The sequence below is a fragment of the Sminthopsis crassicaudata genome, chromosome 3 (genome assembly GCF_048593235.1).
Source record: "Sminthopsis crassicaudata isolate SCR6 chromosome 3, ASM4859323v1, whole genome shotgun sequence".
Classification (NCBI taxonomy): Eukaryota; Metazoa; Chordata; class Mammalia; order Dasyuromorphia; family Dasyuridae; genus Sminthopsis; species Sminthopsis crassicaudata.
In genome coordinates this window covers 463577679-463603897 of record NC_133619.1, presented here as the reverse complement: position 1 = coordinate 463603897, position 26219 = coordinate 463577679, and the positions used below count along the sequence as shown (strand labels likewise).

At 32.9% G+C, this 26219-nt stretch overlaps 1 protein-coding gene across 3 annotated transcripts in view; it reads left to right on the top strand.

Annotated features, from left to right (window-relative positions):
* The window catches only part of GALNT13 (polypeptide N-acetylgalactosaminyltransferase 13), a 644946-nt gene that overhangs the window by 338258 nt on the left and 280469 nt on the right, over window positions 1–26219 (top strand). For all 3 annotated transcript variants that reach the window (XM_074303430.1, XM_074303431.1, XM_074303428.1), the window contains exon 8: window positions 21613–21793. In XM_074303430.1, coding sequence (XP_074159531.1) covers window positions 21613–21793 — 181 coding nt within the window. The remainder of the gene's footprint in view (window positions 1–21612; window positions 21794–26219) is intronic.

The following is a 26219-nucleotide window of genomic DNA, read 5'->3' as shown; positions in this document are numbered from 1 at the left end:
AAGATTGATCTGATCCTACAAGATGTTATGGGCCAGAACCTGACACAAGTTAATGCACTTAGTTCACATCTTTAAAAGAGTGCGCTTATTGGTTCACATATTAGACTTCACACCTTTAGAGAGCATATAAAAGAACAAGCCCACTGGAAGGAGATTCAGGACTAGGATTGAATTCTGTGAGATCCACAAACCCACAGAAACCCACAATCCCACACTCTAGGAGATTCAGAGTGAAGATTAATTCCCATTTCAATCTTGGTGCTGTCTGGAGACATTCGGACAAGAGCTCTTGGGAACCAAGGAGAAAGGAAGACCTTCAGAAAACTAGCCAAGGCCCAAGTGAAGGAGATAAGATTTTGGAAGAGACAATAAAGGATGTGTACTTTAACTCCTGGCTGAGTTTGGAGTGACTGAACTGAACTAAAACTAAAGCTGCCTCCAGAAGCTCCCCAAGAGATCTTCTCCAAGAGAACAATTATAATTGAGACTTCCGGCCAAGATGGCGGGGTGGAGGCAGACAGCTGCTTGAGCTCCGTGTTTTCTCTCAGGACTTACTTCATGACAAGCCTCGGAATTAATGCTTGACCAGAAAAGAAACCCACAAATAATCACCAACAGAAGACATCCCTGAAATTTGCCAGAGAAGGTCTGTGTTTGCTCTGGAGAGGGCCAAACAGACTGGGCACAGACTGAGGGCAGGCAGCCAGAGTGAGACAGGCAGCTCACATAGCCTGGACAGGAGAGGGGGAGTAGTGTGATCTCTTCCTTTTCGGCAAAAAAGACTTTCAGCCCAGTGTGGATGTTCCTCCTTGGCAGTAAGACAGGAGCAGCAGAGAAGGGTAAACACTGGAGATGAAGAATAAAACCCTGGAAAGCTAGCATCTCTTGGCATCTGGCCATGCCCATCCCCAACCCAGAGTGACTCAGCACCTTCTTAGAGCCTCAGAGCACAGACACAACACAGCCATCTCTGTCCTGTTAGTGCCTCGCTGCTATCTGTAGAGGAAGCTAAAAGATTAAAGATTAAGAAGATTAAAGGCAATGTGCATTACAAGCAAAACACTACTAAGAAGGGAGAGGATGGAAAAAGAAAAAAAGTATATACAGGGGAGAAAAGAGAATGGTGGAAAATATAGAGCTGGTAGAAACTCAACATCCATCCACATGTCACACTTAATACTAAAATAAGATTAAAATGGGTGCATGATTTAGGCATAAAATTATAAGCAATTTAAGGGAGCAAGTGATAGTTTACCTATCAGATTTTTGGAGAACATTATTGTAATGTGCTTTTACTCTAAATTATAATCTTTCTTTTTTTAAAATTAATTTTATAATTATAACATTTTTTACAACATTATCCCTTGTACTCCATTCTGTTCCAAATTTTTCCCCTACATCCCTCCACTTACTCCCCTAGATGGCAGGCATTCCCATACATATTAAATATTTTTAGTATATCCTAGGTACAATATATATGTGCAGAATCGAATTTTGTTGTTGTTGTTGTTGCAAAGGAAGAATTGTATTCAGAAGATAAAAATAATCTGGGAAGAAAAAAAACTGCTCACAGTTTACACTCATTTCCAAGTGTTCCTTTTCTGGGTGTAGCTGATTCTGTCCGTCATTGATCAATTGGAATTGGATTAGCTCTTTTCTATGTTGAAGATATCCACTTCCATCAGAATACATCCTCATATAATATTGTTGTTGAAGTTTATAATGATCTCCTAGTTTTGCTCGTTTCAATTAGCATCAGTTGATGTAATCCCTCCAAGCCTCTCTTTATTCATCCTGTTGGTCATTTCTTATAGAAGAATAATATTCCATAACATTCATATATTATAATTTACCCAACCATTCTCCAATTGATGGACATCTGTTCATTTTCCAGTTTCTAGCCACTAAAAAAAGGGCTGCCACAAAAATTTTGGCACATACAGGCCCCTTTCCCTTCTTTAGTTTTTCCTTGGCAAATAAGCACAGTAGTAGCACTGTTGGATCAAAGGGTATGCACAGTTTAATAACCTTTTGGGCATAATTCCAGATTGCTCTCCAGAATGGTTGGATTCTTTCATAACTCCACAAACAATGTATCAGTGTCCCAGTTTTTCCACATCCCCTCCAATATTCACCATTATTTGTTCCTGTCATCTTAGCTAATTTGACAGGTGTGTAGTGGTATCTCAGAGTTGTCTTAATTTGCATTTCTCTGATCAATAGTGATTTGGAACACTCTTTCAGGTGAGCAGAAATAGTTTCAATTTCATCATCTGAAAATTATCTGTTCATATCCTTTGACCATTTATCAATTGGAGAATAGCTTGAGTTCTTATAAATTAAAGTCAATTCTCTGTATATTTTGGAGAGGAGACCTTTATCAGAGCCTTTAACTGTAAAAATATTTTCCCAATTTGTTACTTCCCTTCTAATCTTGTTTGCATTAGTTTTGTTTGTGGAAAAGATTTTTAATTTGATGTAATCAAAATTTTTTATTTTGTGATCAATAATGATATCTAATTCTCCTCTAATTCCTTCCTCCTCCACAAGTCTGAGAAGAAAACTATCCTACGTTCCTCTAATTTATTTATGATCTCGTTCTTTATGTCTAATCTTGACCCATTTTAATCTTATCTTAGTATGTGTTGTTAAATGTGGATCCATAACTAGTTTCTGCCATACTAAATTCCAGTTTTCCCTGCAGTTTTTGTCAAATAATGAATTCTTATCCCAAAAGTTGGGATCTTTGGGTTTGTCAAACACTAGATTGCTATTTGTATTTACTATCTTGCCCTGTGAATCTAACCTATTCCACTAATCAACTAGTCTATTTCTTAGCCAATATCAAATGGTTTTGGTTACTGTTGCTTTATACTATAGTTCTAGATAAGGTACAGCTAGATCACCTTCATCTAATTTTTTTTTCATTATTTCCCTTGAAATTCTCAACCTTTTGTTCTTTCATATGAATTTCATTGTTATTTTTCTAGATCATTAAAATAGTTTCTTGGGAGTCTGATTGGTATAGCAATAAATAAATAGATTAGTTTAGGGAGTATTGCCATCTTAATTATATTCACTGGGCACTGAATGTCTTTCCAATTATTTAAATCTGACTTTATTTTTGTGGCAAGTGTTTCGTAATTTTGCTGATTTTCCTTTGGTAGATATATTCCCAAATATTTTATACTATTGACAGTTATTTTAAATGGAATTTCTCTTTGTATCTGTTGCTGTTGGATTGCGTTGGTAATGTATAAAAATGCTGAGTACTTATGGGGATTTATTTTGTATCCTGCAACTTTGCTAAAGTTCTGAATTATTTCTAATAGCTTTTCAGCAGCGTCTTTGGGGGTTCTCTAAGTATACCATCATGTCATCTGCAAAGACTGATAGTTTGATTTCCTTATTATCTACTGTAATTCCTTGAATCTCTTTCTCACCTCTTATTTCCTAGGCTAGCATTTCTAGTTCTATATTGAATAGCAATGGTGATAGTGGGCAACCTTGTTTCATTCCTGATATTGCAGGGAAAGGTTCCAGTTTATTGCCATTACATATAATGTTTACTGAAGGTTTTAAATATATGCTCCTTATTATTTTAAGAAATAGTCCATTTATTCCTATACTCTCAAGTTTTTTGTTTTATTTTTTTTTAAGCAGGAATGGATGTTGGATTTTATCAAATGCTTTTTCTGCATCTATTGAGATCATCATAATAGTTTTGTCAATTTGGTGATTGATATAGGTGATTATGCTAATAGTTTTCCTAATATTTCCTGATATTCCTAATATACCTGCATTCCAGGTATAAATCCCACTTAGTCATAGTGTATTATCCTGGGGATGATTTTCTGTAGTCTTTTTGCTAATATTTTATTTAAGATTTTAGCATCAATATTCATTAGGGAGATTGGTCAATAATTTTCTTTCTCAGTTTTCAGCCTACCTGGTTTAGGTATCTGTACCATGTCTGTGTCATAAAAGGAATTTGGTAGGACTCCTTCAATCCCTATTTTTTCAAACAGTTGATATAGAATTGGAGTTAGTTGTTCTTTAAATGTTTGGTAGAATTCACATGTTAATCCATCTGGTCCTGGGGATTTTTTTCTTAGGGAGTTGGTTAATAGCTTGTTCTATTACTTTTTTCTGAAATGGAACTATTTAGACTATTTACTTCTTCCTCTGTTAATCTGGGCAAGCTATATTTTTGAAGGTATTCTTCCATTACATTTAAGTGATAGAATTTATTGGCATAAAGTTGAGCAAAGTAGCTCCTAACTATTGTTCTAATTTCCTCTTCATTAATGGTGAGTTCTCCATTTTCATTTTCAAGGCTAACAATTTGCTTTTCCTCTTTCCTTTTTTTTAATCAGATATAATAAAGGTTTGTCTATTTTGTTGGTTTTTTTCATAGAACCAACTCTTAGTTTTATTAATTAATTCAATAGTTTTTTTTTTTTTTGTTTGTTTGTTTTTACTTTCAATTTTATTAATCTCACCTTTTATTTTTAGAATTTCTAGTTTTGTGTTTGTCTGGGGGGTTTTAATTTGTTTCTTTTCTAGCAATTTTAGTTGTAAGCCCAATTTGTTGACCCTTTCTTTCTCTATTTTATGCAAGTAGACCTATAGAGATATAAAATTTCCCCTTATTACTGCTTTGGCTGCATCCCACACATTTCGGTATGATGTCTCATTATTGTTATTTTATTGGGTAAAGTTATTAATTATGTCTATGATTTGCTGTTTTACCCAATCATTCTTTAGTATAAGATTATTTAGTTTCCAATTATAACCTAGTCTATTTTCTCCTGGCTTTTTATTAAATGTAATTTTAATTGCATTGTGGTCTGAAAGGAATGCATTTACTATTTCTGCTTTACTGCATTTGATTTTGAGGTTTTTATGTCCTAGTATATGATCAATTTTTGTATAGGTACTTTGAACTGCTGAGAAGAAAGTGTACTGCTTTCTGTCCCCATTTAGCTTTCACCAAAGATCTATCATATCAAACTTTTCTAGTATTCTATTTACCTCTTTGACTTCTTTCTTATTTATTTTGTGGTTTGATTTATCTAATTCTGAGAGTGCAAGGTTGAGATCTCCAACTATTATAGTTTTGCTGTCTATTTCTTTTTGCAGCTCTCTTAATTTCTCTTTTAAGAATTTAGATGCTGCATCACTTGGTGCATATATGTTTAATATTGATACTGCTTCATTATCTATGCTATCCATTAGCAGGATATAATGCCCTTACTTATCTCTTACAATTAGATGAATTTTTGTTTTTGCTTGATCTGAGATGAGGATGGCTACCTCTGCTTTTTAGGCTTCACCTAAAGCATAGTAGATTCTGCTCCACCCTTTTACTTTTATTTTGAATGTATCACCCTGTTTCAGGTATGTTTCCTGTAAACAACATATAGTAGGATTGTGTCTTTTAATCCAATCTGCTAACTGCTTCTTTATGAGGGAGTTTACCCCATTCACATTTATGGAAAGAATGACTAATTCTATATTGCTTGCCATCCTGTTAACCCCTAATCATGCTTTTCTACTTTCCTACCCACTTATCTCCCTACCCATTATTAAACTTGTGAACACCACTTGCTTTTCACAGCCCTCCCTTTTTAGTTTCCCTCCCCACCTTAAAGTTCCTCTTCCTATTTTACCCCTTTTTCTCACAATTTCTGTATTGCCTTCCCCCAAGCTTACTCCTTCCCTCTCACTTTTCAATGAAGTAGAAGTTTCACCATAAATCAAATATATGTTTTTTGATACATACTATATTCATCCGCCTCTTTTCTTTTCTCTCAGATTTAATAGGCTACCTTTGACTTTTCATGAGCTGTAGTACCACCACTTTACCAATTTTTATTATATAATTTCCTTTCCACCTCTAGTTTCTAGTACAAATTATACATGTGTTCTTTACATATCTTTATCACAGAGATGTAGTTCTCAAGATTTCTTTTTACCTTTTTAGAAATCTCTTGAGTTCTGTATTTGAAGATCAAACATTTTGTGTAGGTATAGTTTTTTCATCAAGAATAGATGGAATTCATAGTGTATTATCATGGGGATGGTTTTCTGAAGTCTTTTTGCTAATGTCTTATTTAAGATTTTAGCATCAATATTCATTAAGGAAATTGATCTATAATTTTCTTTCTCAGTTTCGAACTACCTGGTTTAGGTATCAGTACCATGTCTGTGTCATAAAAGGAGTTTGCTAGGACTACTTCATCCCCTAAAATTTCAAATAGTTTATATAACATTGGGGCTAATTGTGCTTTAAATATTTGGTAGAATTCACATGTAAATCCATCTGGTTCTGGTGATTTTTTCCTGGGGAGTTGATTAATAGATTGTTCTATTTCTTTTTCTGAAATGGGACTCTTTAAGCAATTTATCTCCTCCTCTGTTAACCTAGGAAGCCTGTATTTTTGGAGGAAGTCATCCATTTCACTTAAGTTATGAAATTTATTGGCATAAATTTGGGCAAAGTAATTCCTTATTATTTCTCTAATTTCCTCTTCATTGGTGGGAAGATCCCCCTTTTCATTTGTAAGACTAACAATTTGATTTTCCTCTTTCCTTTTTCTGATCAGATTTACTAAAGGTTTATCTGTTTTACTGGCTTTTTCATAAAACCAACTCTTGGTTTTATTTATTAATTCAATAGTTTTTTTTTTTTTTTTTTTTTTTTTACTTTCAATATTGATTTCTCCTTTTAATTTTTGTATTTCAAGTTTGATTTTTGGTTGGGGGTTTTTAATTTGTCCTTTTTCTAGCTTTTTAAGTTGCAGGCCCAATCCGTTAATCTTCTCTTTCTCTATTTTGTTCAAATAAGCCTCTAAAGATATAAAATTTCTCCTTATTACTGCTTTAGCTGCATCCCACAGATTTTGGTATGATGTCTCATCATTGTCATTATCTTGGGTGAAATTATTAATTGTTTCTATAATTTGCTGTTTCACCCAGTCATTTTTTAAGATGAGATTATTCAGTTTCCAATTACTTTTTGATCTATTTACCCCTAACTTCTTATTGAATGTAGTTTTTATTACATTGTGATTTGAGAAGAAGGCATTTATTATTTCTGCCTTCCTATATTTAATTTTGAGATCTTTATGTCCTAATATATGGTCAATTTTTGTATAGGATCCATGAACTGCTGAGAAGAAAGTATTTTTTTTTTTTCGCCATTCAGTTTTTTCCAAAGGTCTATTATTCCTAGTTTTTCTAATGTTCTATTTAATTTTTTTATTTGTTTTTTATTTGTTTTGTGGTTTGATTTGTCTAAATCTGAGAGTGCAAGGTTGAGGTCTCCCGCTATTATAGTTTTACTATCTATTTCTTCTTGCAACTCTCTTAACTTTTCCTTTAGAAAGTTATATGCTATACCACTTGGTGCATATATGTTTAGTAGTGATATGGCTTCATTGTCTATGCTACCTTTTAGTAGGATATAGTTTCGTTCCTTATGTCTTTTAATTAGATCAACTTCTGCTTTTTCTTGATCTGAGATAAGAATGCCTACCCCTGTTTTTTTGGCTTTACCTGAAGCATAATAGATTCTGCTCCAACCTTTTACCTTTACTCTGTATGTATCTCCCTGCTTTATGTGTGTTTCCTGTAAACAACATATTGTAGGGTTCTGCCTTTTGATCCAGTCTGCTATCTGTCTCCATTTGATGGGAGAGTTCATCCCATTCACATTTACACTTAAAATTACTAATTCTGTATTTCTTGCCATCATATTATCCACAGATTATGCTTTTTCCCTTTACCCCCTGAACCCCCCCGCCCTCCTTCCAAGGAAAAGGAAAAGGGAAATAAGGGAAGGGACTTGGAAGGAGGGGGGAGGGATACTAAAAAAGGGAGGGCTGTGCATCACAAGTGGGGTCTATAAATTAAATATTGGGGAAGGGGTTCAGGGGGGTAAAGGGAAAAAGCATAATCTGTGGATAATATGATGGCAGGAAATACAGAATTAGTAATTTTAAGTGTAAATGTGAATGGGATGAACTCTCCCATCAAATGGAGACAGATAGCAGACTACATCAAAAGGCAGAACACTACAATATGTTGTTTATGGGAAACATACTTCAGGTAAAGCCAAAAAAGCAGGGGTAGCCATTCTTATCTCAGATCAAGCAAAAGGAGAAGTTGATCTAATTAAAAGAGATAAGGAAGGAAATTATATCCTGCTAAAAGGTAGCATAAACAATGAAGCCATATCAATACTAAACATATATGCACCAAGTGGTATAGCATATAACTTTCTAAAGGAAAAGTTAAGAGAGTTGCAAGAAGAAATAGACAGTAAAACTATAATAGTGGGAGATCTCAGCCTTGTACTCTCAGATTTAGACAAATCAAACCACAAAACAAATAAGAAACAAATTTAAAAAGTAAATAGAACATTAGAAAAACTAGGTTTGGAGAAAACTGAATGGTGATAGAAAGAAATATACTTTCTTCTCAGCAGTTCATGGATCCTATACAAAAACTGACCATATATTAGGATATAAAAATCTCAAAATTAAATGCAGGAAGGCAGAAATAATAAATGCCTTCTTCTCAGATCACAATGCAATAAAAGCTATATTCAATAAGAAGTTAGGGGTAAAAAGACCAAAAAGTAATTGGAAACTGAATAATCTCATCTTCAAGAATGACTGGGTGAAAGAGGAAATTATAGAAACAATAATTTCACCCAACATAATGACAATGATGAGACATCATACAAAAATCTGTGGGATGTAGCTAAAGCAGTAATAAGGGGAAATTTTATATCTTTAGAGGCATATTTGAACAAAATAGAGAAAGAGAAGGTTAACAAATTGGGCCTGCAACTTAAAAAGCTAGAAAAAGGACAAATTAAAAACCCCCAACCAAAAATCAAACTTGAAACACAAAAATTAAAAGGAGAAATCAATAATATTGAAAGTAAAAAAATAATTGAATTAATAAATAAAACCAAGAGTTGGTTTTATGAAAAAAGCCAATAAAATAGGTAAAACTTTGGTAAATTTGATCAGAAAAAGGAAAGAGGAAAATCAAATTGTTAGTCTTACAAATGAAAAGGGGGATCTTCCCACCAATGAAGAGGAAATTAGAGAAATAATAAGGAATTACTTTGCCCAACTTTATGCCAATAAATTTGATAACTTAAGTGAAATGGATAACTTCCTCCAAAAATATAGGCTTCCTAGATTAACAGAGGGGGAGATAAATTGCTTAAAGAGTCCCATTTCAGAAAAAGAAATAGAACAATCTATTAATCAACTCCCCAGGAAAAAATCACCAGAACCAGATGGATTCACATATGAATTCTACCAAACATTTATAGAACAATTAGCTCCAATGTTATATAAACTATTTGAAATTGACCATATTAATAATCAAATTAATAAAAATCATATGATCATCTCAATAGATGCAGAAAAAGCATCTGATAAAATCCAACATCCATTCCTACTAAAAACGCTTGAGAGTATAGGAATAAATGGACTATTCCTTAGAATAACCAGGACCATATATTTATGACCATCAGTAAGCATAATATGCAATAGAGATAAACTGGAACTTTTCCCAGTAAGATCAGGAGTGAAACAAGGTTGCGCACTATCACCATTATTATTCAATATAGTACTAGAAACACTAGCCTCAGCAATAAGAGCCAAGAAAGAGATTTAAGGAATTAGAGTAGGAAATGAAGAAATCAAACTATCACTCTTTGCAGATGACATGATGGTATATTTAGAAAAGCCCAAAGACTCTGTTAAAAAGCTATTAGAAATAATTCAGAATTTTAGCAAAGTTGCAGGATACAAAATAAATCCACATAAATCCTCAGCATTTTTTATATATCACTAACAAAATGCAACAGCAAGAGATACAAAGAGAAATTCCATTCCAAACAAATGTTGAGAGTATAAAATATTTTGCAATCCACCTACCAAAGAATATTCAGGAATTATATGAACAAAATTACAAAACACTTGCCACAAAAATAAAGTCCGATTTAAATAATTGGAACGACATTCACTGCTCTTGGATAGGCCGAGCGAATATAATAAAAATGACAATACTCTCCAAACTAATCTATTTATTTAGTGCTACACCAATCAGACTCCCAAGAAACTATTTTAATGACCTAGAAAAAATAAGAACAAAATTCATATAGAAGAATAAAAGGTCGAAAATTGCAAGGAACTAATGAAAAAAGTCAGACGAAGGTGGTCTATGTGTACCTGATTAAAGCTGTATTATATAGCAGCAGTCACCATTGGTATTGGCTAAGAAATAGACCAGTGCATCAGTGGAACAGATTAGGTACAAAGGACAAAAAAGGGTACATCTATATCAATCTAGTCTTTGACAAACCCAAAGATACCAGTATTAGGGATAAAAATTCATTATTTGAAAAAAAATTGTTGGGAAAACTGGAAATTAGTATGGTAGAAATTCGATATGGATCCACACTATACCAAGATAAGATCAATATGGGTCCATGATTTAGACATAAAGAATGAGATCATAAATAGATTAGAGTAACAGACAATAGTCTACCTCTAAGACCTATGGAGGAGGAAGAAATTTATGACCAGAGGAGAACTAGAGATCATTATTGATCACAACATAGAAGATTTTGATTACCTCAACCTAAAAAGTTTCTGTACAAACAATACTAATTCAAACAAGATTAGAAGGGAAGTAACAAACTGGGAAAACATTTTTACAGTTAAAGTTCTGATAAAGTACTCATTTCCAAAATATATAGTGAAATGACCCTAATTTATAAGAAATCAAACAATTCTCCAATTGATAAATGGTCAAAGGATATGAACAGACAATTCTCAGATGATGAAATTGAAACTATATCCACTCATATGAAAGAGTGTTCCAAATCACTACTGATCAGAGAAATGCAAATGAAGAAAACTCTGAGATACCACTACACACCTCTCAGATTGGCTAAGTTGACAGGAACAAATAATGATCAGTATTGGGAGGATGTAGGAAAACTGGGACACTAATGTATTGTTGATGGAGTTGTGAAAGAATCCAGCCATTCTGGAGAGCAATTTGGAAGTATGCCTAAAAAGTTATCAAACTGTGCATACCCTTTGATCCAGCAGTGCTGCTATTGGGCTTATATCCCAAAGAAATACTGAGGTGGGGGGGACCTGTATGTGCCAAAATATTTGTGGTAGCTCTTTTTGTAGTGGCTAGAAAGTGGAATTTGAATTTATGTCCATCAATTGGAGAATGATTAGGTAAATTATTGTATATGAAGGTTATCGAATATTATTGCTTTGTAAGAAATGACCAGCAGGAGGAATACAGAGAGGCTTGGAGAGACTTACATCAACTGATGCTGAGTGAAATGAATAGAACCAGAAGATCACTGTACACTTCAATGTTGTATGAAGATGTATTCTGATGGAAATGGATATCTTCAACATAAAGAAGATCCAACTCACTTCCAGTTGATCAATGATGGACAGAAACAACTACACCCAGAGAAGGAACACTGGGAAGTGAATGTAAATTGTTACCACTACTATCTATCTACGCATGTTACTTACACCTTTGGAATCTAATACTTAATGTGCAACAAGAAAATTGGACTTACACCCATATAATGTATCTAGGTTATATTGTAACACATGTAAAATGTAGATGATTGCCTGTCATCTAGGGGAGGGAATAGAGGGAGGGAGGGAGGGGATAATTTGGAAAAATGAATACAAGGGATAATGTTATTAAAAACATTACTCATGCATATATACTGTCAAAAATTTATAAATAAAACAGTAAAAAAAAATTTTGTGCAATTTATTTCTTTTACTTTTAAAGAATCCCTTTGCATATTTGGTAGCTTCTAACCAAACCATACTACACCAAGTGAATTTTTGTAGAGTTTAACTATTCTAAAGTTTAACTCCTTTAAAGGACAATAGAAAATCAGACATTACAGGAAACTGACAAACATATTGGAATTTTACAATTGAGAAGCAAAAGTATTAAAGGAGTATCTTAAATAAGAAAGACACGGATAGACAAACTCTATTTTTTCCTTAATTAGGAAAGTCAGAAAAAAATGTGGAAGAGAGAGTTACAAAACTTTTCTGTAATCATGTTCTCTCATCACCATTTTCCAAGATGCTAATTACTAGTTAGGCTATAAAAGTTTCTTTTCTTTGCTTTTTTTTTTTTAATTGATTGATCCTATTTTAATTTTTCATTAGAATGCTTTATTCGATTATTGTTCTGTAAGAAATGACCAACTGGAGGAATACAGAGAGGCTTGGAGAGACTTTTATCAACTGATGCTGAGTGAAACGAGTAGAACTAGGGTATCATTATACACTTCAACAATGATACTGTATGAGGATGTATTCTGATGGAAGTGGATATCTTCAACCTAGAGAAGTGCTAATCCAATTCCAATTGATCAATGATGGACAGAATCAGCTACACCCAGAAAAGGAACACTGGGCAATGAGTATAAACTGAGAGCATTTTTGTTTTGTTTTGTTTTGTTTCTCTTCCCAGATTATTTTTACCTTGCGAATACAATCCTTCGTTTGCAACAACAACAACAACAAGATTCGGTTCTGTACATATATATTGTACCTAGGATATACTATAAGATATTTAATATGTAGGGGAATGCCTGCCATCTAGGGGAGGGGGTGGAAGGAAGGAGGGGAAAAACTCAGAACAGAAGGGAATACAAGGGTTCATGTTGTAAAAAAAAAATATATATATACCTATGCATATGTACCGTCAAAGAAAATGTTATAATTATAAAAATTAATTTTAAAATTGTGACAATAAAAAAGAATGCTTTATTCGTCCATAAATCTTTTATTTTTTATTATAGTTTCTTATTTACAAGATATATGCATGGGTAATTTTTCAGCATTCACAATCTCAAAACCTTTTGTTCCAATTTTTCTCCTCCTTCCCCTGACCCCTTTGCCCAAATGGCAGGTAGATCAATAAATGTTAAATATGTTAAAGTATATGTCAAAAACAATATTTGAATACATATCCATACAGTTATTTTGTACAAGAAGAATCAGACTTTGAAATAATGTACAATTAACCTTTGAAGGAAATCAAAAATTCAAGCAAACAAAAATAGAGGGATTAGAAATGCTATGTACTTGTTCACACTCATTTCCCAGAGTAATTTCACTGGGTGTAGCTGGTTCTATTCATTATTGAACAAAAGAAACCGATTTGGTTCATCTCTTTGTTAAAGAGAGTCACATCCCTCAGAATTGATCATCTTATGGTATTGTTGTTGAAGTATATAGTGATCTCCTGGTCCTGCTCATTCCACTCAGCATAAGTTCATGTAAGTCTCTCCAGGCCTTTCTGAAATCATATTGTTGGTCATTTCTTACAGAACAATAATATCCCATATACCACAATTTATTCAGTCATTCTCCAAATGATGGGCATCCACTCAGTTTCCAGTTTCTAGCCACTACAAAGAGGGATGCCACAAACATTTTTGCACATTCAGGTCACTTTCCTTTCTTTAAGATTTCTTTGGGATATAAGCCCAGGAGTAACACTGCTGGAGCAAAGGGTATACACAGTTTGATAACTTTTTTGATCATAGTTCCAAATTGCTCTCCAGAATGGCTAGATGTATTCACAATTCCACCAACAATATATCAGTGTCCCAGTTTTCCCACATCCCCTCCAGCATTCATCATTATCTTTTCCTGTCATCCTAGCTAATTTGAAAGGTGTGTAATGGTATCTCAGAGTTGTCTTAATTTGCATTTCTCTGATCAATAGTGATTCAGAGAACCTTTTCATATGACTAGAAATAGTTTCAATTTCTTCATCTGAAAATTGTCTGTTCATATACTTTTCTGGTTTTAGTTTTTAATGTACAATTTTCTTCAGTTAGCTCATGTATCTCTTTTCCATTCAATTAATTCTATTTAAAATTGTTGTTTTCTTCACTGGATTATTATTATTATTATTTGCATTGTGCCAAAATTATTTTCCTCAGCCAATTTTTGGCTTTTTTTTTTTTTTTTGGTATTCTTAGCTAGTGATTCTCTCTTACATACCTCTTGTTTCTTTTTCCAATTTCTCTTCTAGCTGTCTTATTTGCCTTTTAAAATTTTTATGAGTGCTTCCAAGAAACTTCTTTGGGCTTGAGACCAATTCATATCACTCTTACATTTGGGCAATAACTGTATGGATATGTATACATTTAGGCATTTTGTTCTCTTCTGAGTTGGTGTTTTGTCTTTTATGTCACTGCAGAAGCTTTCTGTGGTTAAATTACTTTCTGTTTTTTGCTCATTTTCCTTCTTACTATCTTTTCTTCTAATTTTAAGACTTTTAATGTCAAACTCTTTTCCTGGGGTGTAAAAGTCACTGAAACAATCTTCATATTTAGCTCTGAGCCTTGGCTTTGAGCACAGAAACCCTTGTGTTTGATGTCTTGCTCCCAGCAAGGGATAGTTTTACCTGTTTTTTCTAAGAAACAACCTGATTTCCCTAGGCAAACAATTTGCCTTCTGTGCTGGGATGGAAGGCTGTTCCACTTTTTTTGCTCTGCTATTAAGCCAGGATTGAGGGTTCCAGTTAGGAATCTATGGTTATTAAGATCATCTCACTGGCTTTCTTAGAAACTGTCTGAGCTGGGCTGAACACCCTTTTCAGCCCAGTGAGACTAACCTTTCTTGAAGTCTTTCTAATCTATCTGGAGCCTCAAGAGTTGTTTCTTTCCATCAGCTTGTTCAGAGACTGGATTTCATATGGTTTTCAATGGAAAGTGGGAAATCTAGATCAGTTACCTGGCTTTACTCCACCATTTTTGCTTCTACTCTATAATTCTGCCTACAAAATTATTTGGAGCTTTATCATTAAAAAGAACTCTACATGCAATGCCTCATTTAATTTATATGACCCTCCTAATGAGGTAAGGTACTCGGTATAGGAAACTATAAGAAATTGCTCTAGTTGAAATAATTAGTAAGAAAAGAAACTGGAAACGTAAATTTTTGTCTCCAAGTCTAGTGACCTTTCAAATAACATTGTACTAATCTAGTAGATATGTACCAAACAGTAACTTTGTGGGAGCAACAATCATAATTATAAAATGCAACATAATAATAAAGTGCAAGGAGAGAGGAAAAAAATTTAGTAAAGAAGTCAGCTACTCTTTGAACTTTGAATAACAGAAATCAAATTCAAAACTATAGTATCAGTAAAATTGAGATACTCTGAATTTGGAGGCTGTGAAGTTTATGAACATTACTTAAAATGTCACAAATTCAAGTGCCAAAAATAAAAATAAATAGTCTCCCAATGGAATTTTACAATTAATTAAGCTCCCAATAACAGTTAATAATCTCCCAATTGAAGAAATGGAGAGCTAATATAATGAAAGACTGATTAGATAAGCACTATTTAGATTTTATTCTCCCTTTTCTACATTTAGCTTTCATGAATATACTTGGGAAATAGATGGGCAAGTAGCAAGCTTTAATAATCTGAAATAGAGAGTGAAGCTAAACCTGTGTTCACTGTGATAAATAGTAGAAACTTGCTGAGAGAAATCAAAGAAGGCTCCAAAAAATTGTCCTGTTGGAAGTGCTAGATATCTCCAAAGAAAGAAACATTAGAATTGCCTATGGAAAAGTCAAATAACAGTAAGAGATGTTCTGGTTTAATAGGAAAAAAAAGAATTGGACTTATAAAATCATAGATATAGAACTAACTAGGTATTAAAAGTCATTTGGGCTAAATTATATCATTTTATAGATGAGTTACTTTAACACCTGAGTGATCTGAATGAAAAATCTTGTATACTTTCTATTATACTATGATCCTTAGGATTCAGTACCAATTTTCCACCAAAACAATGTACAACTTATCAACAAGTGACTTCTGAAAAAGTGTTAATGTTTTTGCTTCTGAAAAAAACAAACAAAAAATAATTTTCTAGGTGATGGTATTTAAAGTGTTTTAATGTTCTATCCCTAAACACAGAGAAAAGAAAAAGTGAAACTAGTGAATAGTCATCTTCCTCTGCATAAATTTTGTCTCTGTTGTCCTCATCAAGGTGGCTCAATGGAGAAAATATTAGGCCTGGAGTCCAGAAATTTGGAGTCCTGTAATTTGAATCTAACTTCATTTGCTTACTAGCTGTATATCTCTGGAAAAGTTACTTAACCTCTGTTTGCCTCAGTATCCTCATTTGCAAAATGAGGGTATTAATAACATCTGCTTTCCAAGGGATTTGTGAGGATAAAATGAGACAATAATTGTAAAGCACTCATAACAGTGCTATAAAAATGTTAGCTATCAGTAGTATCTATTGTTCATTTTTGCATCTGTAAAATCAGGAATTACTCTCTGATTTAGTCTATGAAAGTAAAGTGCTTCATTCAAGTGCTATAGAATACAGATATACATTCTCAATCTACCTACATATATATATACACATATATATATGTATATGTAAATATATGTATATATATACATATAATGTTCATATACATTATATGTACATATTAACAAACATATATACACCCTTTCAAAATGTAATGAAATATTTTTCTACTACATATTTTCTAATATTAATTTCTTTTCCTATCCTCTTGTATTGTTTTAATAGATCATGTGAAAGACTATTATATCCACATAAAACATTATTCTGCCAGGATTTCCTTTCATTCAATGACTATCAGCTTTCTTCAGAATCTCCTTATTTAATTTAGTATTTGCTATGATCTCATTCAATTTGCAATAACTATAATTTTGAATTATTTAAATTTAAATTTTCTTCTAGCATTTTGAAAATCCTTGTTATATTCTATAATTTTAAATTATAGCTATATTATTGATTTGTTTTATATTTCAATCTTAAAATTAAAATGATAAATCTAAACAAAAATAGCTATTCTAACATCCATACATATCTTTGTGCCATTTAAAGAAAAAATTCATCATATAAACCCATTGCAGTTTTCCCTTTGAAAATTGTTAATATGTTTCCTACTATTTACCACAAGAGAGGAATTGGTCCTGGGCAGTCATTTAGATTCTCAATGTCTTCACTTTGAGGGCATTGACCTTGATGGTCTTCAACATAACTTTTTTCCTTCAAGTTTATGAGACTATATAGTTTCTCTCTATTTACCCATTAGGGCAATTCTATTTTTTTTAAATGTCTTGACATGCATGAACTGAATTTATCTTATGTTTTTTATTAAAGCTTTTTATTTTTGTGACATTAAAGCATCAAAGAACACACACAGTTTTACAATTTGGGGAAATAAGTGCAAATTTATCTTCACCATGGTCAAGTCAATTTACAACTCTACAAAAAGTGAATTAGGCTTGCAATTTTTTTTTTTTACTTCTCCAAAATTTGTCATTTCTTTTTGCAATATTAACCAAATTGAACAACATCAAATGCTATTTTGGAATTATTTTAAATTGCATTTGTCTAAGCAGTACTAATTTTGAGAACTTTTTATGACTACAGATAGCTTTAAATTATTCATTTGGATACTACTTGTTTATATCATTTTAATATTTATCAATTGAGGAATGACTGAATTTCTTATTTAGTTCAGTACTTGTAAAGGGCTGAAACTCTGAACAGGTGTACTTGAATCAGACAACTGAACATTTAAGGCTAATTACCTATTGGATAATAACTCCATGAGCATGTTTGGAATTTCTCTTCTCACAGTTAATTCTAGCTCAATGCTTGGGGTTAAGAGAATTGTAGATAAGGATTAGGGGGTAGAGTGAGAGAGGGGAGAAAACTTCACTTGGCCTCAGGATGAGGAAGAGAAAAGTGTGGAGATTCATGAAGATTCTGGATTCTAGAATCAAGGAAGGATCCTTGGCAAAACTCCTGGTAGTCTTGTCCATTTCCTTTACTTCTCCCCCTAAAGACCAAGGACTTTTGATTATCCTGACTCTGGCTGATTCTGAGGCTTCCAGGCAGCTAGCCTGGACTTCACAAGTTCTCTATATATTTGAGAAATAAGGCCCTTATCAGGGACACTTGTATTTCCCCCAACTAACCCACCCAAATCATTTTCTGATTCTTACATACATTACACAATTATCTATGACTATAGTAATCTAGTTTTTGATAAGCCCTCAAACTCCAGCTTCTGGGATAAGAACTGATTATTTCACAAACATTTTTTGGGGAAAATTGGAAAATAGTATGTCAGAAATTTGGCATAGACCTACATCTCCTATCCCATATCAAAATAAGTCACAATGGGTACATGATTTGGGTGTAAAGAGTGATACCATAAGCAAATTGGGAGAATAATTGATAGTTTACCTATCAGATCTTTTAAGAAGGAAGGGACTTATGGCCAAAGATCAACCAGAGAACAATATAATAGGAAAAATTGACAATTTTTATTACATTAAATTAATAAAGTTCTGTGCAAACAAATCCAACACAGGCAAGATAAATAAAAAAGAAAGATCATGAGTGTATAACTGTTCAGTGCCCTGAGCAGCTAGCTGACTCAGTGTAGAATAGCAGGAATCTGAGTCAGGAATATCTAAGTTCAAATATGGCCTCAGACTCTTCCGTGTTTGCATTGGGACCATGAGAAAGATTTTAAGTTTTGTTTGCTCAGGTTCCTTATCTGTAAAATGTGAATGATAGTTAGCATCTACATTATAGACTTATTGTGAATATTAAATGGGATAATAATTATAAAATAGTTAGTACAGTAACTGCACAAAGTAAGCATATATAAATGTGAACTCTACTACTATGACTACTATTGGTACTATTATTGATACTATTAGCATCGGTAGTAGTAGTAATAAGTTGACTACTATGTGCAAGTTACTTCTATCTGCCTGCCTCAGTTTCTTCAACTGTTTAACAATGATCATTAGTCCTTTCTTAGCAAGGTTGTTGTAAAAATCAAATGAGATAATATTAATAAAATAATTATGACAGGATCTGATACATAGTAAGTATTTAATAAATGTGTATTTCCTTCCCTGGCTTTCCTTTTTCAAGATCTTAAATTCAGTCAGTTAGAAAAAGACTACTTAGTCTGAATGCAAGATATTGATTTCAAGATGAGGTGAATTTGGTTTGAGTCAATTGCAAGAACTTTCAGGCTTTTTAGACTTTGATATTGGAATATAGCTCTGATTTGTTTATCCTTGCAACAAGTATATCCTTCTCTGGTTTTCTATTCTGTCTTCCTGGGAAATATAAGCTTTGAAAGATTACACCTTCAATGTTATCTGTTATAAATTGTTGGACATCCTCTCCTTGTTCTTCAATTCCTTAGAAAAGCAGATCTGTCTCAGAACCAACAGAATACCCATTATGGGCTTTAACCCTTCCTGCATTGTTTCAGAAAAGGCACTTTTACTTTTTATCTTAGCAAGATTGCCTAAACTTAATCTGGTTGTTGTCCTTCCTTCTCCAAAAGGACTAAAACGACATCACTGTTAGAATCAAGTTACAACTTATAGAACTGTGACTGATCAGACCAATATGTGCCACAGGTCAGGCACAAAAAGTCCATAAAATCATTTGGGTTGGATTCTCTAATTTTACATGTCTTGAGTGTTTTTTTGTTTTTGTTTTTGTTTTTGTTTTTGTTTTTGTTTTTTTGGTTTGGTTTTCTTATGTTTTATTTTTATTTTTTAACTACTTCAATCTGCTTTGCTCATAGAGCATAGTGTCTTCTCTGATGAAGACACACCATGTTAGGCAGTCCCGTGTGAATGTCTCCCTTGTCATTTAAACAATTCTAAAGTTCTTAAAAGAGACCTTAATAGTGTCCTTATATCGAATTTTGGACCACCACATCTGCTTGTCCTGTTTGAGTTCACCATAAAAGTCTTTTTGGTAAGTATACATTTGGAATTTGATCAATGTAGCCAGTCCAAAGGAGTTGTGCTTTTTGTGGAAATTGGCAGTTTAGTTCACAAAAGGATGTAACATCTTACATGTAATCTTCTGGGAAAATTTTCTTACCCTTTGTCATAATAACAATCTGGTCTTTTCTAGACAGCCAAGATCTTTTTCTTTGATTCTTCATTCTGCTTTCAGCATGTTTTCTTCTATGTTTAGTTTCTTTTACCAAACAAAACATTTTATTCTTTATGTTCTGCCTCTTTACTCCATCTTGTTTAATAATTTATATAGAAATATGCTGGTGTTAATAAACAGTTTCTATTTTAGCCTAATTTTGGGGGAGATTCCACCCACTTTCCTAAAATCTCCTAAAAAAAGGAAAAGTAACAGTTTAGTAAAAGAAGCAGATAAAATAACTGAAGAAAATAAGAGTTTAAAAAACAGATTTGGTCAAATGGGGAAAAAGAGGAAATCTTCCTAAAGAAAAAAAAATCTTGACAATTAGATTTGGTCAAGTAAAAGATTAAAAAAGCACTTGTAAGCTTGTAATTGAAAGTAAATTATAGCCAAAATGATTACTTGTTATATAAATATAAATAAATAGATATATATGTATATATATATATATGTATATGTATATGCATATAATCAGGTTGACTTATATATATTGATAATTTAGAATCATAAACAATTCTATATTTTATAAATATTGCAGACATCTAGAAAACCTAAATTCAATAAGCAGATATAAACTAAAATTCTTTGCTGAAAATCTATATCTGTGTATCTCAAAATGATGTATTTTCTTTTATTTTTTCTCTTTTTTATTATAACTTTTTATTGACAGAACATATGCCTGGGCAATTTTTTACAACATTATCCCTTGTACTCACTTCTGTTCCAATTTTTCCCTTCCTTCACTCCACCTCCTCCCCTAAATGGCAAGCAGTCTTATACATGTTAATTATGTTATAGTATATCCTAGATACAATATATGTGTGCAGAACCAGACAGTTCTCTTGTTGCACAGGGAGAATTAGAAGATAAAAATAACTTGGGAAGAAAAACAAAAGTGGCAAACAGTTTACACTTATTTCCAGATTGTTCTCCAGAATGGTTGGATTCTTTCACAACTCCACCAACAATGCATCCGTGTCCCAGTTTTCCCGCATCACCTCCAACATTCATCATTATTTTTTTCCTATCATCTTAGCCAATCTGACAGGAGTGTAGTGGTATCTCAGAGTTGTCTTAATTTGCCTTTCTCTCAATAGTGATTTGGACCACTTTCATATGAGTGGAAATACTTTCAATTTCATCATCTGAAAATTGTTTGCTCATATCCTTTGACCAGAATGATATATTTTAAATTACCTTTCAGAATATCTTCATAATTTCAGAGCAGCACCGCCCCCCCCCCCCAGAGGCTGGGGTTAAGTGACTTGCCCAAGGTCACACAGCTAGGAAATGTTAAGTGTCTGAGACCAGATTTGAACTCGGGTCCTCCTGAATTCAGGGCTGGTACTCTATCCACTGTGCCACCTAGCTGCCCCTAGAGCAGCATTTTCAAATATAATATTTTATCATTTATTTCACTTTGTGTTTTCTTATTCTATCATGTGTCTTCTTATTCCATCTTAATTAGTTTATTTATACAACTCATAAAATTGTTTTTCTCTTCTTTTCAGATTTGGCAGTGTGGTGGATCATTAGAAATTGTAACATGTTCACATGTGGGTCATGTGTTTCGCAAGGCAACTCCATATACTTTTCCAGGGGGCACTGGTCATGTCATCAACAAGAATAACAGAAGACTAGCAGAAGTCTGGATGGATGAATTTAAAGATTTCTTCTATATCATATCCCCAGGTATGATCCCTGTATCATATCCCCAATCCAGGCTGTTTTGTGTTTTTTTGTTGGATAGAAGAATAAATTAGAATTTCATGCAAATATAGATGTTTTTTCTTTTAAGATTTTATTTTGATAGTGGTTAATCAAATAGGTATGTTTGTTATTCAAATATTCAGAAACTTATCTTTTTGCAAAGATCTTCTTGATAAGGTAAATTTCAATCTAAAGTATGAATTATACTATATAATGAATTTATTGTGTGATTCAAATGCCTCATTTAATCATAAATATAGATATTTCTTTTCCAATGAGTATTATGGAGACAAGGGCATGATTCAAAAGTCTTTGAAAAATGGGTCATTAACAGGATTCAGTGTTTGTAAGGGCCCTTTAAATGGGCGGACACAGTGCATCAGGAGATTTGAGTCCCCAGGAAGTAATCTCTGTGGATATTAGGACTACCTTGTAGGATCTTGTCCACATTGAGATAGCTTCATAATGGGTCACTCTCTCGCTGATTGGCTGTGTGTGTGACCTCACAGGCCCTTTATAAGCCCACTGCAGGAAGCAGTCGCTCTCTTTAACCTGGCACTCTTCAGACTGGCTCCCTAGTCTGGGTGGCCATATGAATTATCTGATGCACAGCAAGATGTTGCTTCCTTCTAAAGACCTTCTCACATGAATGACATTTATAAGGCTTTTCTCCAGTATGAGTTCTTTGATGTCGAATAAGTTCTGAGTTATAAGGGAAAGCCTTCTCACACTCTCTACATTCACAAAAAACCTTTCCAGTATGAATTCTCTGATGAACAATAAGTAGTGTCTTCCTCCTGAAGGCATTCCCAAGTGTTAACCTGCTATAATGAACATTAAATTCATCTATTGGTTGATGAGGTTTTTTTTTAGACCTAAAGGAGGGCATTTGTCCTAGGGCTTGTCCCAATTTTGTTTTTGACACATTGATCATCAACAATTCTTATCTTTTATTTGACATGTTCTGGTTTTCTTGGGTGATTTTTGTTGTTGTTGTTGTTGTTTGTTTTGTTTTGGTTTTTGCTTTTAATTGTTTTGTTTTGTTTTGTTTTTATCTGTGCAGAGCCAATAGGATTTATCTTCAGCAGAAATTTTGAAAAAGAACTCTTTTACACACTTTCAATATTATGTTATAGAGAAAAAATGATGAGGACAATATGTATGTAAAAGTGTAATTAGGAGGCAGTCTCCCCTCTGCCCCATTTTCATCCCTTTTTTGTCAGGAAGCTATTGCCAGAAATATTATTTCACACACATATCTCTTTCTCCCTGCAGTAGATATTCATCCAAGATGTTCACATGATATATCAATGATATATACAGTTCACAGAAAGATAGTAACATTTATGTATCTTTTCATTTTCATTTTATGTAACTGCTTGGATTCAAACATGTACAATACAAAATAAGAACAGTAGAAATAGAAAAAAAAGTAAATGTAAGTGCTATGTGTAATAACATCCAAATTTGGATTTAAGAAAATAAACAATCAATGCTGATCCTATACTTCTGAATCCTATTTATTGATGATAAGAAATATTATTTTTAAAATTAATGACCACTGAAATTTACACTATTTCTCTTGGGGAGTGGAAGGGTCAAAGAAGCAGATAACTATTATCCATAGGAACATTTCTCAAACAGTAGTATGTGTTATAAAATGACAAGTTTAATAGTTAAAGGATGAAAAAGAGAGCATAGTATCTGGAACTAATGATATCATGTTGCTCATCAGGGAGGGTTTGTACTGGTAAAACCTATAGTTTCACATCATAGTAAGTATTATTTTAAAAGTTACTATTCTTAGAAAAAGGGCTTATTTGTATTCAAGGTAGGTACTTTCAAAAAGCATTTGGGAAATAGGAAGAAATTTTCTCCTTTCTTCCTGAAGGCTGTTTTACATGCCCCAGAGTTAGTCTACATAACCCAGTGTGGATTTTTACTTTACTATGCCCAAAAATGGTGTGTATGTGGGGGGTGGGGAAAGACACTTTAAGGAAAAGAGAACTTAATTAAATTCTCCACTTTAGTTACCAAATCTTTCTTCCTATTACTGATCTAACTGAGCATTAATGAGGTTATAAAACAATTTCAGATTTAACAAGGGCTCATTGAAGTCTCTGAACATACCTTCAATAATCCTTTGCTACTTTTTCATGTTCAATGTTGCTATTTTGAGTAAGCAATTATTCCAATCATAGCTGAGTGGTCAATTGTTATTGCTCTATCTATTACCAGATACTACAAAAGCAATGAAAGTAAGTGCAAAGCATGTAAGATCTAAGCAGTGTAAATAGCAAAAAGAATTATCATCTCTATGCTGATGATTCTCAGATCTATTTATTTATTTCCCCCCAAAACCCCTCTATTCTAAACTGTGAAATATAGCAACAAATAATCATTCACCTTTTCTCCTTTTAAATCTTTTCACCCCAAATCTGTTGTCAAGTTATTTTATTTCTATTTTCTTAACATTTGACACATGCACCAACCTAGCATAGATTCTCATCATTTCATGCTTGGACTATTTTAATAGTATCCTATTATCTTTTCCTCAAGTATCTTCCCACTTCACTTTGCCTTAGGTGGCAAAATGATCTTTCCAAACCACATGTCTGATGCCATTTACTTATTTAATAAATTCCATTGTTTGCCTGCCTATTTCATATCCAGAGCCAAAACCAAAATATTTTGCTTGGGATGCTTTACAATTCGCCCCATTCCTACCTTTCTAGTCTTCTAATACTTTACTCCTCTCCATAAATTTTGCAACCTAATAATACTGACCTTCTTTCTTTTCCTCACAAAAAAGCCAATATCTCTTGTTTCTTTGCCTTCTCAATAACTATGCCTTATATCCAAAACTCTCTATCTCTTTGTTTCTTTCTTTGTCTCCTTTTGTCTTCTTTGTTTCTGGCTTCTCTGGCTTCCTTAAATTTATAACTTCAATCTCACCTTTAGCAAATAGCCTCTCGCAGTTTTTTTTTTCTTTTTCAATTCTAGTGACCCACCTCTGAGACTATCTCTCATTTACAATGTATATATCTTATACATTGGTAGTTATTTCCATGTTTTCTCTGTCATTAAAAATGCTCCATTAAGATCAGCAGTAGTAGTTCTTAAAGGATAACTACCCTTGAAAGGATAACTAATCTTGGTGTCATTGAATGGCCTTGTTAATGATAATAATAGATAATATTTCTATAGTACCTCAAGGTTTATGAAACACTTTGCATATGGTCTCTCATTTGATTTACACAATGATCATGTGAGTTAGTACTACTATTCTCTCCACTTTACAGATGAGGGAACTGAGCCTGAGGAATTTTAAATTCCTTACATAGGTTCATGAAGTTTTAGTAAATAAAGAAAGTTTCAAATTCAAGTTTTTGTGATTCTCTGTCTTTTAAGCCGTCTGGCTGACTTTTGCTATGTCAGAGTTGTATTTATGGTATGAACTCTGATAAATGGAAAGTTTTATTCTTATCAAGTCACATAATACAGGTGTAAGATACCAATCACAGGGGGAAATCAATGGGGAAAAAAGTTAGCTCTGTCATCATCATTATCATCATCATCATCGTCATCGTCATTATGATAACAACTAACATTTATGTAGTACCTATCATGTGCTATGAACTGTAATATATACTTAACAATTAGTACGTTATTTTATCTCACAACAAACATGAGAGATCATTACTATAATAATTCCCATTTCACCATTGAGGAAACTGAGACAGAATTCAAGTGACTTTCTCAGATTCATATAACTAAAAAGTGACTGAGAGTAGATTTTACCCAGCCTCAGATGCTTTCTGACTCTAAGCTTATTGCTCTACCGTAAAGTTAATATAATACATTTATAATGTCATGATAGTTATAACAATATATATATATTTTCATCAATATAATAAAACATTTATATATACAAACATTCACAAAATAAATGGCTAGTCAAGTTACTCATATAGACATGGATACTCTTTCTCATGGTTTGCCATACCAAGTTGGCAAGAGGACATAGAGTGGGAAAATATATATGTGTATGTGTATATGTATATATATATATATATATATATATATATATATATATATATATATATATATATATATATATATATATATATATAGTATATGTGTATGTATATATACCTATATATAAATACACATATACAGTATACACACATGTGAAACATATATGCATGAGAATATTTATAAATATATACATACACATATATATCTACATGTATATATGTGTTACATATGTATAAATATATAACACATATATAAATGTCCAAAGAACAACCAGGGAGCAGTTAATATTGAGCATATTTAGTGGGTAATGCTAAGATTGGCCCCTAAGTATATGGAGTATCATATTCATGGATTTGAATGTTTCTAGAAT